The 14,681-nt window shown below is 37.3% G+C and overlaps 1 protein-coding gene across 21 annotated transcripts; it reads right to left on the reverse strand.

Annotated features, from left to right (window-relative positions):
* Positions 1-156: 156 nt before the first annotated feature.
* On the reverse strand, positions 157-14,256 carry LOC135172867 (zinc finger protein 665-like). Of its 21 annotated transcripts, none has more exons than XM_064139311.1 (12): positions 13,766-14,256; positions 12,829-12,934; positions 11,290-11,673; positions 10,272-10,744; positions 9,934-10,075; positions 9,509-9,841; positions 9,150-9,394; positions 8,577-8,842; positions 6,745-6,882; positions 4,594-4,677; positions 4,292-4,509; positions 157-4,014 (listed from the first exon to the last, which is right to left on the reverse strand). In XM_064139311.1, the coding sequence occupies exons 2-12, from the start codon at positions 12,877-12,879 to the stop codon at positions 3,538-3,540; spliced, it is 2,811 nt and encodes a 936-aa protein (XP_063995381.1). In that variant the 5' UTR covers positions 12,880-12,934; positions 13,766-14,256; the 3' UTR covers positions 157-3,537. The 21 variants fall into 21 exon arrangements, with proteins under 21 accessions (XP_063995381.1, XP_063995378.1, XP_063995379.1 ...); XM_064139308.1 differs by having other exon boundaries at positions 6,661-6,882; positions 13,766-14,255; XM_064139309.1 differs by having other exon boundaries at positions 4,292-4,425; positions 6,661-6,882; positions 13,766-14,254.
* Positions 14,257-14,681: the final 425 nt, after the last annotated feature.

Below are 14,681 nucleotides of genomic sequence, written 5' to 3' on the forward strand. Positions count from 1 at the left end.
AATTGAATTCAATCTAGAGGGAAAAACTACCCTAGTCATTGACCTGAAACTTCAATTTTCATTCATCTCTACCAGTAAATTAACTGAACATGAGGTAAGTAAGCCCGGCACGTTTCCCATCAACAACTAAAAGGCAACAGACCAATGAATACACAATTATCACATTTAACATAACACCAGTGTATATTGCGTCACAGTTGGGTTACATAATATTACAATGGTGCATAATAAAATTCTATACATATTTTTTTTCTGATCTATCTAAAAAAGTTAAATCATAAATTTAATCATCTTTATTAATTATCTCCAAATATTCATTCAATATTTGTCTTTCCATCACCCTGTTTCTCACCAAGCCGAAGCGCGCATGGCCCGTAAAGACATCCGATCCTACGGTTTCAGTGGAAGAAACTTCTACGAATAAAAAAGAAAAATAAAACAGCTATGAACTAATTGATAGTCACGTACGCAACGTGTTTTCGCTTCGGATTGGCAAAGAATATTAGTCGGTATTTTATTCAAATCATTCGCATTTGTCACTGCACCCTGTTCAGTAGCAAAGCAATAAAACGGTTTAAAATTTTGTTTATATTTTATTGAATCCCGGGGATTTTTTTTCACTTCAAGTACTTCTCTTACACCAATTGTTAAGATATACATCGTCAAACATTATATTCTATAGTGGAGCGGTGAAACGATATAAGTTAGTTGATTTCGAGCGTTGTGTTAATGAATATCTCGGAAAATTCCGAAAATGGGGGATCTTTCATAATAACAAAATCTTTCATAATATCAAAAATCAAATTAGGACGCGGAGAGTGAAAGGACTTCTACAAATAAATTCGTGTTAAAAAATTCATCAATTCCCTTGAATTTCAAGATATTTATTGAAAACCGGTCAACAATAAACATAACTTTGAACCGTTTTACCGCTTAACTACAGCATTCACCTGAATAACTCTTATCTCGTGCTTCACCTCTTCCCCGTCATCCAAACACCAAAAAAAAAGGGAATCAATCCTAAAAAGCATAAATCAGTTTCTTAACTTTTACGTAACGGTAATCATAGTATTATTTTCCTGTTCCTTCTGTAATAATAATTCATATAAACATTAATTCTATTCGTTCTCGTTTGTTTTATTATTTCTGTTAAATCTATTTCATATCGTTAGATCATTAAAAGGTATTGGAGTTGTTTCGTGATGACTTGGACATTAAATTGAAGGATAATCATTCATTAAACTGAACATCCGAGAGTCATCCCACTTGCTATAATCATTCAGTATTCCCTTGACATCCATATATACATGATGTATATTATCCAATGCTTGATCAGATTAATCTGGGCGTACAGTTTCCCTCTCGGTGCTTGTTTGGTATCTTCATCTTTATGACATAACTTGTTGTTTTTCCTTTACAAAAAATGTTTTTGATTATTTGGGATAGTACGTGATACATTAGATTTACTCGGACACACTAGGTTCTTCATTTATAGTTTTCTTTCTTCATACGAATCTATAGTTCCTAAGTTTTTACTCATTTCAGGCCCATTACGAATAATCGTTCATTAGTTCACTCATTTGCTCATGTTTTAATTATTGATTTACTCGTGTGTTGCGCGGGCTACAATGAATATCATATATACGATTTTTAGATCTTACTTCGGGTTTAATATTTTTTTTATCATACATAATTGCCATATCGTACGCCCCTCAGAGTGTCTCGAGCTCTTAAACTTTTGTTCCATTAGTTTTTTATTTGTTGATGAAAATAGGGTCACCTGAGGGACACACAACGTGCACATAGTCTCCCTTTGTCCCATTTTTTTAATTCATTTATTTTATACTCTTAATACGAGATACATGGCCTTACACAATCTCTAAGTCAATTACATCTAAATTTTGTTGTATTTTAGTTCTAAAAAGAATAAATTTTGGGCGATTATTACAAAACGATGATATTTTTCAATGTTATAAAACATAAACTTCTTTTAATTATCGAAAGTTAACAAAATTTGAGAAAAACGTCTCTGAGACATAATTCCACTTCGATCATTTATCAGCTTTATGGGATATTTATCGAAGATAACACCATATTGCACTTGACACTATGGCTACAAACTTAAAGAGACGTATGAAATTATTACTTTTTTTTTCACTCCTTTACACTCATTTCTTTTCTCTTCTTTCTCTTAATCTTGTTTACAATGTTCACAGATCAGTAAATACTCTATATATTTCATTATCTACACATGTTTTTAATGGAGCACGTGCTCCCAATATGTATAAAACTATTTAAACTAAATAAGAAGAGATATTAAAGATGAACATAACATCATTCCCCTGCGTTATCCAATGTGTTTCTCAACAAAAGCTAATGATTAATAAACAAATGTAATCTCGTTACAGTTACATTCTAAACGCATATTAGAAAATCGACTAAATCCACTTTTTTCATCGGTCATTCAATGCAAATTCTACATTTGTAATTATTGTTATTTATACGTTTCCAGTATTTCTCCCGTTATAATATTATAAATTCTCTCATCTTCTTGTATGATTTTTTTTTTCAGTCCCATATCAGTCAAGTATTACAAACAGGAGCACAATTATGTCACAAAAAATGGGCAATTGGGATTTTGCATGGAATTAATTCTATTGCAAATTAATGATTAAAAAAATATAGAAATTGAATGCATTGTGATTTTCTACGAGTAATGAAAAAGCAAGAAATGTTATGATTGATTGATTCAGAAAGATTGAATGAGTTCATGAAAATGGAAATTCGTTCAATGATTTAGGTTTCTACCAATTGGTAGAATAATCATTGAGAAGCGAAAAGTTCCATTATACTAAATTTCATGACTTTTCATGCTTCTGAATTCATTTCAACGACTTATCTCACTGACATAGCCGGGTGCAATCGATTGACAGCAAATTAAACGTAATACCTCTTTCATTTCTCAATATTTCTAAAAAGGAATTTGGACACCTAATGTGTAACATACATCTTTCATATTTGACAACTTGGGAATTTCTGGTAAGTTTCCAATTCCGTCAATAAGCCGTGGGTCAATAAAAAATTGACGGACTATATGAAATTTATTTGTTGAGAAAGACCTTTGAAATGTAAAACTTGAAGGAACAAGTAGAATACTTTTCTTTTAATCATAAAGTGTTACGAGAAATGAAGAAAATTATAGTCAATAAGTGGAGAATAAAAAACTTATCACTTCCCCATTTATCATTAGTGAATTAAATAATTCAATGAAACAAATATATTGAAAGTAACTGATAAAGTAGCTAAATTGAGTGAAAGACATTCATACGTATTGCTTATCACAAAAAATGGTGAACAATGAAGAAGCTCAAGTTGATTCAAACATCGATGATCTTCAACTATTTCATGTTTCACATTAATCGAAATAAAACAAAAAATCAATATGAACGAATCCTTTGCAAAATCTCAATTCAACTAAAAGTGGATCTTCTACTGAATTCTTTCTGTTCCTCTCTAAATTGGTCCAAATATCTAAGTTCAGTAGGACGTTAGAACCCCTGGTGGTGTCGGCACCACAACGGTGTGCTGTGGCACAACCGGTGGTGCTGGTGGTGCCAGTGGATGTCCGACAAGTACAGCAGCAGCTGTGGGTATAGGCAAGACACCGGGTTGTGGAATAGCCGATGGTGTGCTGACTTGCGTTGGTGGTCCCTCAGTGGCGTGTTTTCTCAAGTGTCTCAACATGTTGCCCTTCTCCACGAATGTCTTGCCACAATCGGGACAGCTATGTGGTCGCTCATCCGAGTGTGAACGACGGTGGGACACAAGATGTCCCTTGCACATGAAATCTTTTGGACACAGATCACAACGGAAGGGACGCTCGGCATTGCTCCCTTTATTGTGGGAGCGCATGTGGAAGAGAAGATTTCCTTTCAATGGGAAGCTCTTGCCGCACTCTGTGCAGACGAAAGGACGCTCGCCCGTGTGACAACGCATGTGATTCACTAGGTGCTCCTATAAAAAGGAAATTTATGAGATTTTTGCGTGATAATTGGACTTAACACTTAAAAAGTCTAACAGGATTGACAAATTTCAATTCTTTCCAGCTCCTTGGAAGGTTTCAAAGTATTTATTCTTATGTCCCTTCGAGGAATGGAATACTTTTCGGATTAAGTGACTAAATAGAATGAACATCTATAGCACAATTAGAAAATGATAACAAAAAGTTGATTCTTCCCTTTCAGAGCGTTGACCACTCAGACACTCTTCCCAAAACAAAATGATCCATTACCTTTCTCGTGAACGGCTTGGAACAGACATTGCAACAGTGGGATGAATCTCCAGTGTGCTGCCTAAGATGATTATTGAGATGCTCCTTCCTCGTGAAAGTCCTCTGGCAAAACTCACATCTGTGCGGTGATTCCCCTGTGTGAATTCGTACATGATTCGTCAAGTGCTCCTTACGCGTAAATGACTTGGAGCAGAAGTGGCATCGGTGTGGCGATTCGCCTGTGTGTTGACGCACGTGATTTGTCAAATGTTCCTTCCGCGTGAAAGATTTAGTGCAATACTGGCACTTGTGCGGTGACTCACCCGTGTGCTGCCTGACGTGGTTCACCAGGTGGTCCTTCCGCGTAAAAGCTTTCGGACAGTACTGGCAACGGAAAGGCGTCTCACCTGTGTAATTTTTACAAGTTTTCTTTATATCTCTTTTTAAGCCAAATTTTGATCTTTATCTTTCAAATTGATTCTAATTCATTTCAGCGTCATTCAGACATGGTGGTTATCCTGCACAAGGCGAGTTTTGCCGAACGACACGCACGGATATTTGTTCTCTCATTTATTTTTCATTTTATTTTATTTTTTCATTCTCCCTGAGCGTCAAACGTTACCACTAGTGGAGGATTCAGAGCGTTGACACTAATTTTGGGCACACCTCATCGGTTTAGGCTGCTCTTAACGACATTTGTAGCTGAGGATAATGGCGTGATATGTGTCGACTAGTTTCCACTGAAAACATTAGAATCTACTTCCTCGTTGGTGTCAGGACAGTGATTCACTGCACTGCAAAACGACGGACATTTACAGTGGTTTTGTGGAGGTATGTGGTGGTTCGTTTGGCGTCTGAAAATATCCGTGCGTTGCCCTTCGAGGAAAGTCCTCTTGCGCAATTGACGTGGTCGAGCCGCACACACTGACCCACACTGAGAGAAAAAACTAACTAATGTCGCTGATCTACTGATTGTTAATAATTCCTGTTATGATATATTTTACGAAATCTAAAATATATCACTATTTAATCACAGTAATTATTTCTGCGGTATTAATTCGTTTTTTCTCTCAGTCTCCTTACTATCACGAATTCAATAAACTTCCTGGTTGGTAATTATGTATTTATAAAGCATTTGAATCGATTGCAGTTTGAGGATGTCATGGGGAACTCTAAACATGAACTTAGAACCCCTAACATGTCGACAAAAAAATTGATTTAAATTCTCATTTGAGAAAAATTTCTTTCATTCACGAGTTGGATCTTTAAATAGCTCAGATATTATTCAAAATATGTTTTTATTTGATCTTTAGCATTGCTTCTCACTGATCTATGCAACCCATGACATCCTCAAGTATCTGAAGGCGATCGTGACCAGTACAAATGGGTCAGGTGTTCATTCACCTCGCGGGAAAGTGTATCAGACAATTAATGTAAAAATCCCTCGCGAGTAGTGTTCTATATTGTTTAAGACTAAGCGTTATGAGAGCGGTGTATTAGGCAGAGTGAATGTCTCATCGACTCTTCGAATAGAAGAGAGGATGAGTGGTGATGGTGTGGTGGCGAGAACTCTCAAAAATGTTAAAAGTCGATCGCGAGAATTTTTTTGAGAAACAAACCAATGATGGAACCGATTCTCCACAAAAGACAATTACGTCCATATCAATTTTTCACGATAAACAGATTTGCTTAATAAAGGGTAATTCTGGGAAAAAAATCGATTTTTAGAGGAGACTTCATTTAAGGACTTTTTATCCCATGATTTTTCCTCAGGAATCCACTTTCACAGACTTGAAAATGAAACTCCTGAGGAATAATTGTAAGATAAATAGGACATCGACAATATTTGAGCACCTCCTATGATTGCATTAATTTATATAAATTTTTTAAAAATCACTATCATACTGACGAATTCAATGAGACTCGAGAAATAATGTCTGAATCCTGCTCTCTTGAGCGTAGTACTTTTAGAAATAGAGCCAACACTATTGCAAAATCCGCCAGAGGAAAATTTGATTTAAGGGATTCTAGAAGTGCTCAAATGTCTTTAAGGAATTGCCTCAGAAAAATCCCCTAAATTTTATTTTCCACTAGCAAATATTATACAAGTGTTGCGCCACTCTTCAGACGCCTTCCCCAAAAATCAAATAAATCTTCAGAATTTCCCTTGACTTTCGCAAAATAATGACAGATGAGTGATAAGATTTCTGCCTTTGGAGATTTCAATGAACGAGTGGAAATGAATTTGTAGTGATTTTTGTTCGATCAAAGAACGGTTGGAATGACGAATAGTACGACGAAACCACCAAAAGATTAATTTGGTCTCTAGATTGGACAAACAATAGGTAATTGATTGCCCGGTGAAGTGAACATCTGCCAACCGCTCTCACCTGTGTGTTGGCGGATGTGGTTAACAAGGTGTTCCTTTCTGGTGAACGATTTGGAGCAGAAGCCGCATCGGTGTGGAGACTCACCCGTGTGCTGGCGTACGTGATTCAGTAGATGCTCCTTTCTTGTAAATGTCTTGGAGCAGAAGTCACAACGATGAGGTGTTTCACCCGTATGCCACATTATGTGGTTCGTGAAGTGCTCCTTCCTCGTGAACGACTTACCTGTATTACATTGTTGAAACAAAAATAATGAATTTTTTTCTTTGTTGGTTTATTAAATTTTGGCGAATGAGAATTTTGCAATTGGGGAGATAACACATAAATTACGTCCATTAACAAGATTTAAAAAATTATCAAATTTCAGGGTAATCTCCCTGTAATTACCACCATCTTCTATGCTGAAATCCCTCATTCATTAAATCCTCCCCATTTAATCAATAATTGGAATGAAAAATTCTCAGGCAATAATAAATTAATGTCACATCAATCGTCGCAGAGTATAATTCAACTCTCCTATGTATTCAGGTCAATATTCAAATGCAAATCGATAAACGCAAAGCGCATGTATTCATCATCGTTAACCCGTGATTACGACAGTTACATGGAAAATAGAAAGGGGAGAGAGGATGATAGGGGTTCCGCACCCGCAGACAATTGTATTAAAAATCGATATGCACCAATCAAATGAATACCCGCATGGCACGGTCGAGGGTCAAAAACTGTGCATCGAAAACCAAAAACCCATGAACGATAAATGAAATGATAAAACAAGAACAAAAATATTCGAGGGAGCTATCGAACGATCAAAATTTCCCAAATGGATTCTCTAAATATCAAAAATATTATTGCATAAATACTAACCACTTATATTTACAAAATAGCAAGTCATGCCATCACAATTATCAATCGAACTTTAGAATTGAGTTATTCAATTTTATTTCAACGACTCAGTGTTGGTTTCCACCAATCTTCAATGAAATAAAACCGCCGATTTGTCGACACGTTTCGTTACGATTTATTGTCTTCCTTATTAAGTATTGAATATTAATATTTCCATTCTTCACTGCATGAATATTATTATTCAATATGTTAATGTACATGGAATTTTTAGACAAAATGGTTAAGAGAAATCTACCAATGCCAAAACAGATGCAATTATATCCGAGAATTATGCAAACAGTAATACACAACGACAGACGGAACAAAGGCAGCGTCTGATTTCTAAGGTTATATGGTAAGAGGGGGCCGCTTTACAGTGGAATGCGCGCGACCCGTGAATATGAAACCGGTGAACGGGAGGAACTTGGGTGTTGCGATGCGCGATCAATTCTCGCGAAAATTTTCATTTAAAAACCTGCTGTAACGCACAGCCATCCCCTCTCCCAAAACACTTGGTGGGGTTTATACTCGGTTTCATGGAACTCCAGTCAAACACGGAATAAAATTAATTTATTCATTAATTTTTTTTAATGGAAGTCATATCAACGGCGTCATCAGACTTAAGGATTAAAAAATTGAAGAGTTCAATTGACAACTTGAAGCATTGAAATTCGAATAAGAATAACTATATGTGTCAGTAAAATTTACGGAAGTAAAAATCATTTTTAGAACCTAAATAACGAACGGAAATTACTTAAAAATTTATTTGCAGAAATATCCGAAGGCTAATTTTAAAACGTGTATTATGATTCTGTAATATTATAGCAGCAAGTGTTAGGTTTTATGGAACTCGAACCAAAGAGAAATGCAATCAATTTGCTGATTAATTCTGAAGTCTGATAGTGGGATCAACAAGAGCTGGTGGCAATTTTATTTTTGATAAATTTCTACTACTCGGGATTTTGTGAATAAAAACAAACTTATTCGAGGACGTATGTGTTTTTCTCTGTCACCAATTGAACATTTTAGGTACTTACCACAAATTTCACACCGGAACGGTGTATCATTAGTGTGCGAACGCATGTGATTAGCGAGATGCTCCTTTCTGGTGTATTTTTTACCACAAACTTGGCAATGATGGGGTGTCTCACCGGTATGCCACATAACGTGATTCATGAAATGTTCTTTTCGGGTGAAACTCTTCTTACATATGTCACATCGATGGGGCGTCTCGCCAGTATGTTTTCTCACGTGATTCACCATGTGCTCTTTACGGGTGAAAGTTTTGGCGCAGTATTGACACCTTTTGCAGTAGAGAAACATCGAGATTAACTTGTGTACTTCATAGTGTTCATTCGAATGTGATAATGATCAAATAGAGAAAAACAATGCTTAAAAGAAAGCTTTCACAAAGATTAAACCGCTTCATTTAGTTATTCATAAACCAGGAAAATTTTCAAAAGTCACGCTATAAAATATTCTTTTCAATTTTCCTCACGCAGTTTAAGTGACCAATTTGATAATTGAAAATTGAATGAGCCTATAATAAGGCTATACAAACAGTGAAAAAAACTTGGATATCCTTAAAATGTGAATTGCCAAAAAATTACCTGTATGGTGTTTCTCCAGTGTGACATCGAGTATGATTATCCAAATGTTCTTTCCTGGCAAAACTCTTGCCACACACGGTGCAGTTATAGGGCTTATCAGTGGCATGGCGTTTCATATGACGTTCCAATGAAGGGGCATTGGCAAATACATGGAAACATACAGCACACGTGAACATTGACCCTCCCAGGTGACACTTTCCATGTCTGGTCAAGTCATTTGCGTTGGTAAAAGCCTTTCCACACACCTAGAACAGTTGAAAAGAAATAAGCAATCCAATGAATAATGCATTTGTTTCCACTCAAGCATAAAAAACACTCAAAGTCAATAATCAATTTTCAGGATTTCTTTTTTTATTCACCTGACAAGTAAAGGGCTTCCTCTCGGTATGATATCGTCTGTGCACAATCAACTGATAACGGAATTGAAATATTTTCCCACAAACTTCGCACGCATGACTGCCAACTGATACTGGCGATGCACTTGGTCCTGGTGTTGCCTCACCATCACTGGTCTTAATATCGAATTTATTCAATTGCACTTGTTGAACAATTGGCGTGCCATTCTGAATGGTGGTAACTGTTTGAGTTGGTACTGTGCCACCCACAAGAGTTGTGCCAGCTGCTATTTCACTCTGAAGCTTGCCGAATACCTCGTGGTAGGCCAGCAGCTGATTTATGTCCTCGACATTAACCTTAACAATGGAAAAATATAATTTGATAAGTAAAGAGTGGTTGTCGTTAAATAGAAATGAATAGGAGAATGAGGGTGAAATGCTGGGGTTACCTTGTACATGTTTTGCACCATTTCAACGCCAAGAGTTTTAGCAAGATCTTGTTCATTTCCAGCACTTATTTTCACTACTGAACCGTCTGCCGTTCTCACGTCCATCATGTGGCCACCTGGTTTCAACTCTGGGACTTGGAACCTTTAATTGAAATTAATAATTGAGTGAGACGATTCTTCCTGCAACGGCGAGTTTTTTAAGAGCTTATTAAAAATTGAATTCAAAACATAGCTATCCAAATTTAGCTCTCGATAAAATTACCCCAAAATTGTCTAAGCAATTGAAATTTTCGTCTAACAGCATAAGTACTCTCATTTCATTTATGAATTGAACTCACTGTGTCATATTTAGCTGTCTCATCTCCTCCTTCTTCTCCCCCTTCTCTGAATTACTCTGGCTGCCAGCCTCACCCCCGGAATTACCACTGATATTAACCCCAATCTGCTGGGACTGTTGATTCTGTCCCTGATTCTGCATCATACTCTGTTGTAAATCCTGTTGCTGTGTGAGTTGCAAATCACACTGTACCTGACAGTGCACCTGATTATCACTGCACCTTTCTGTGGTACAGCTTCCCCCCTCATCTTTAACTTTATTCTCCTCTCGGCCAGATTGGCCCTGACCCCCACCACTGCTGCTATTCTGATGATTCTGCATTTGATGATGTGACTGTTGCTGTCCCTGCTGACTCTGGTGTAACTGCTGTTGCTGTTGGGCATTCATCTGTTGCATCTGTGCGTGAGCAGCTTGAAGATGGCTCGACGATAAATGTGAACCGTCCAGAGTTAAGCCTGGTAGAGACACTGGTATCTGTCAATTCAGAATAATTTTTTCTCTTGTAAAAAAATCATTTTTTTACTTTTACCACTAGTTTGGATATATTATTCACTGAGTAAATTGAAGATATAATTTTTGTTATTTAGACACCAAGTATTTCTTTTCTTCCCTGAAAGAATGTCATTAAAATTCAAACAACAATCTTTCATTTTGCATCAATTAAAAAATATGAACTAAAAACGCACTAGCGAAGTGGTAATATTTTCATTAACTCTTCATCTCGAGAATGGATGAGAAAATTAAACCTTACAAAATCACTGAACCTCGAGATAATTAAATGTACCACAAAAAGTTACCACTTCTACAATGAAATCAATCGTCTCTCTTCATTCACACACACGCACACTAATTAATGAAACGAAGACAAAATGATAATCCAAATGTAATTCGAACCATCCCCATCAACATGAAACAATGATAAATTCATGAAAAGCGAAATATAAACTCGATACACTGTACAAAAGGCATGAAGCTCGGAATGGGATATAAATCATGCAGTTTCTAACGCCCAAACAAACCTGGGGGGACTGTAAAGAGCTGTGATGGCTGCTAGTGGTAACCGTAGATTGATGATGATGTGTTGAACTCGTTGTTTGATGATGTGAATTTGAGGATAACGCCATATCCTGGGATATTGTTGTTTCTTTGCCTGTGTGTACTTCACTACCACCAGTACCACTTCTGTGTGTTGCACTGTGGTGTGAATGATAAACCTGGGGTATTGGTCCAGGAAATAAATTCGTCAGGACCCAATATTTAGCTACTGAAGATGCTAATGCTACTGCCGTACCTACACGTAGATCTGCTGATGAATGGGGAACAGTAGTGCCTACATTTCCACTCGCTGAAGATGTCAGACCAACTGGATAAGAAGGACGACCACTTTGACCCGTGTTTACTTCCTACCAATTTTATATTCAAAAAAAAATAATAATAAAAAAAAGGGGGACAGGGGGATAATTCAGGATAAATTGAAGAGAGAAGATAAATCACGTTTTTACGACATCGACGGGGATGGCATGCTCTTTACATGCAACATGGTTTATTCATCGACGATACAAGCGGCGCGGGGACTAAACTCTAGCGACAAATGCGTTAATTCGTGATTGTTAATATTGGTAATTTTAGTTGAAGATTTAATCCAGTTGTGACTAAGTGGTGAAACTTGATGGGACAAAATGATTTTGTTAGAAGTTAATAGACAGTCTCAATATTCTTGAAATAGTTTAAACAAATTCCCCGTTCATTAATAATTAATTCGAACTCAAAAGACATTGCTCTTCACCATAGCCTCTAGGAGATTGAGATTTTATTGGGAGGACGAAAATGACAGTGAATCACGATTTTTATTCATCGTAATGACCAATTGGTGTCTGAATTTTTTAAAATTAATTTGTATGGATTATGTAAAAATTATAAACAGCCGAAGTTGCTTATTTCACGTGGGTCCTTGCAGGTCATTTTTGATATCAGAATGAAGTGGAATTATGAGGTGGAATTTATTGTGACCTTTGAACTTGAAAGCTACAAAAGTTGTAGTTTTCCTCATTAAATAAATCATACAGCCAGGCACCCCTGGATTTTTTAAACTCACAGTTGTAGTTGATTTTTTTTTTTGTTTTTTTTTTCATTGAAACGAGACCTCTTTTGTTTTTCCTTTAACGACGTCTACTGAAGGAATGGTGCGATTTGAATAAATTTGCCTTCATTTTGAAGTCGATGTGTAAATTCAATAACTGATTTACAATCAGAGTAAATAAAAAAATATGCCCTCCATGCAGAATGTAATTAAAATATCTTCAAATATGCTTTATGGGGCCATGATGTTCTTGTCTTTTCCAATAAAATCCCATCTCGAGAAGATATTTTAGTATTTGACAGTCTGTCAAATTGACCTTCCCCGTTTTGCCACTTTTTCACCAAAATTATTTTATTAATGACTTACAAAGCATTAATTCAAGCTTTAATGACAAACCTTGTTTTTCACAGATTTATCCTTGTTGTTAACGCATTTGGGGGATAGAGAGTAGTCTAGTAGTATCAAAATTGGTATTTACCTCTTGCTGTGCCTGCGTCGTCGCTGGCAGTGCATGCTGGTCACTGTTCATCTTTGTTCAATGAAACCTGCTGGTGAAATCCTCTGGGTGGTCTTCATTTTTCATCCTGGAATGATTATATCCATCAAACAACTTCCTAAACCTCTCCATCAATAGACATTACCATAAACAAATCGAGCAACTCAATCAATCGATAATGAAAATAATTTTCTTCTTCAAGCCACAATGGCTTTAAAACAATTTTCTCAAGAGTCGTAAAAATCGGTCAAGATTTTCAAATAAAAACTGGTAAATTGTATAAATCCCACGCACTCACCGCACAGCCACTGCACTTTAACCTCAAAACAAAGTACCACCTGCACGAAAAAACACTATTCCATTTTCCCAAGCACCGAGTAAAAAATTGCCTCATCTGCGAAAGCCCTCACCACAAAACCCTCGAACGAAAAAAAAACTGATAAATTCCGAAATAGCCATCAAATTAACAACTCCAGCGTGAGAGCGGGAAAGGGTGAGTCATCGGCTGTATGTAAAGTCCCCCATGTTACAAAGGTCTCTAAACATTTCTAAAAACCCGCGAGAACCCACCCAAATTCATCGTTCAATCCCCAAAGTAATACCGAAAATGCGAGGGAAAAGGAATATTCAACAAGCAGAAACGACTAATAAATGTGATTTCGTAATCGCCGGAAAGGAGGATAATTTATCGATAAAGGATTGAGAATAAATTTCTCGTTGCACATATGACGCGTCAATTATCACGGCTGGTGGAACGAGGACAAGGGGCCAACAAGATGGACGGTTTCTGGCCTACGGGTCTGTCCGGATAAAGTGCAGCCAGTCTTATCACGAACGTGTAAAAAATAAAAATGGCTGGATTCGGATGGTTAACGAATAATTGATTTTTTTTTTCACAATTTTTTTGATGAAGACTCACGTGGTGGATGGTGCCGTCGGGGGTTCTTGCATCTCCCGTACGTCGCCCGTCGGCCCTCCTCAACGACCCGTTTCTGTTTCGACGCAAGGGGGGCACACCTCACCTTGCCTTATCCTCCTTTCCAACGTTTCTCTTTACGTCTCACCACCGCTTCACTCACCTACCAATCTTATAATAATGGCCACCAGACACCAGCCAAATCAACAAATTCAGGCGTCAATTTGTTCGACGATGGTTGAGCGAGGATTTTAAGTGTATTTTGTGATTTTATCGGGATATTTGGAGGGGTTATTTTGGGATTATTCGGTGAGGGGACGATTGTGGACACACCAACGGATTGAATCGAAAATATGGGACTAACTGTCATGGCCGACCCCTCTCTCCACCCGTTCCCGTTCCACTCTGTTCACCACAACTGCCGGATTTTTCAAGTCATTTTTGGGGGCTCCTGGGGGGCTACAGACTGAGAAATTGATGAAATTTTTGGTTTTTTGGGGTCTGAGGGATTTTTTTGGACGAATTTTCGGGGTTCGGGTGGTAGTTTCAATTTTTCCTGGGTGGAAAAATACAGGCGGGAGTTGGATTTCATCGGCTAGGGGAAGGGGGAGTGCGTGCGCAGTTTCCGGGGGCGCTGAGGCTGTTACGAAAGGCGCGGGAGTTTTTAAGACGCGGCAGGCCGATTCGATGGATAATTATTAACTCAATTCTCACTTCGACCAATCAGCGCACCGTAGTCGGAGTAATATTATATCTTTGTATTAGTTTTGTTATAGATGGTTTTCTGAGGATTCTCTCTGGTATTTGCTATAAAAAAAATTAAAGGTCTCTCAGAGGATAAATCATCGCGACTGATAGGTCAAGATCATCCAGATTTTCTGCACACAATAAAAATCGCTGATTTCTTACAATTTCTGAA

This window comes from Diachasmimorpha longicaudata, chromosome 2 (genome assembly GCF_034640455.1).
Source record: "Diachasmimorpha longicaudata isolate KC_UGA_2023 chromosome 2, iyDiaLong2, whole genome shotgun sequence".
Classification (NCBI taxonomy): domain Eukaryota; kingdom Metazoa; phylum Arthropoda; class Insecta; order Hymenoptera; family Braconidae; genus Diachasmimorpha; species Diachasmimorpha longicaudata.

Coding starts and splice junctions, on each gene's coding strand:
- LOC135172867 (XM_064139302.1), bottom strand. CDS start 12,879: ATGAACAGTGACCAGCATGCACTGCCAGCGACGACGCAGGCACAGCAA. Junction 9,395..9,508: donor GGAAGCCCTTTACTTGTCAG/GTGAATAAAAAA, acceptor CAACTGTTCTAG/GTGTGTGGAAAGGCTTTTAC. Junction 4,015..4,291: donor CCAAGCCGTTCACGAGAAAG/GTAATGGATCAT, acceptor TCCTTTTTATAG/GAGCACCTAGTGAATCACAT.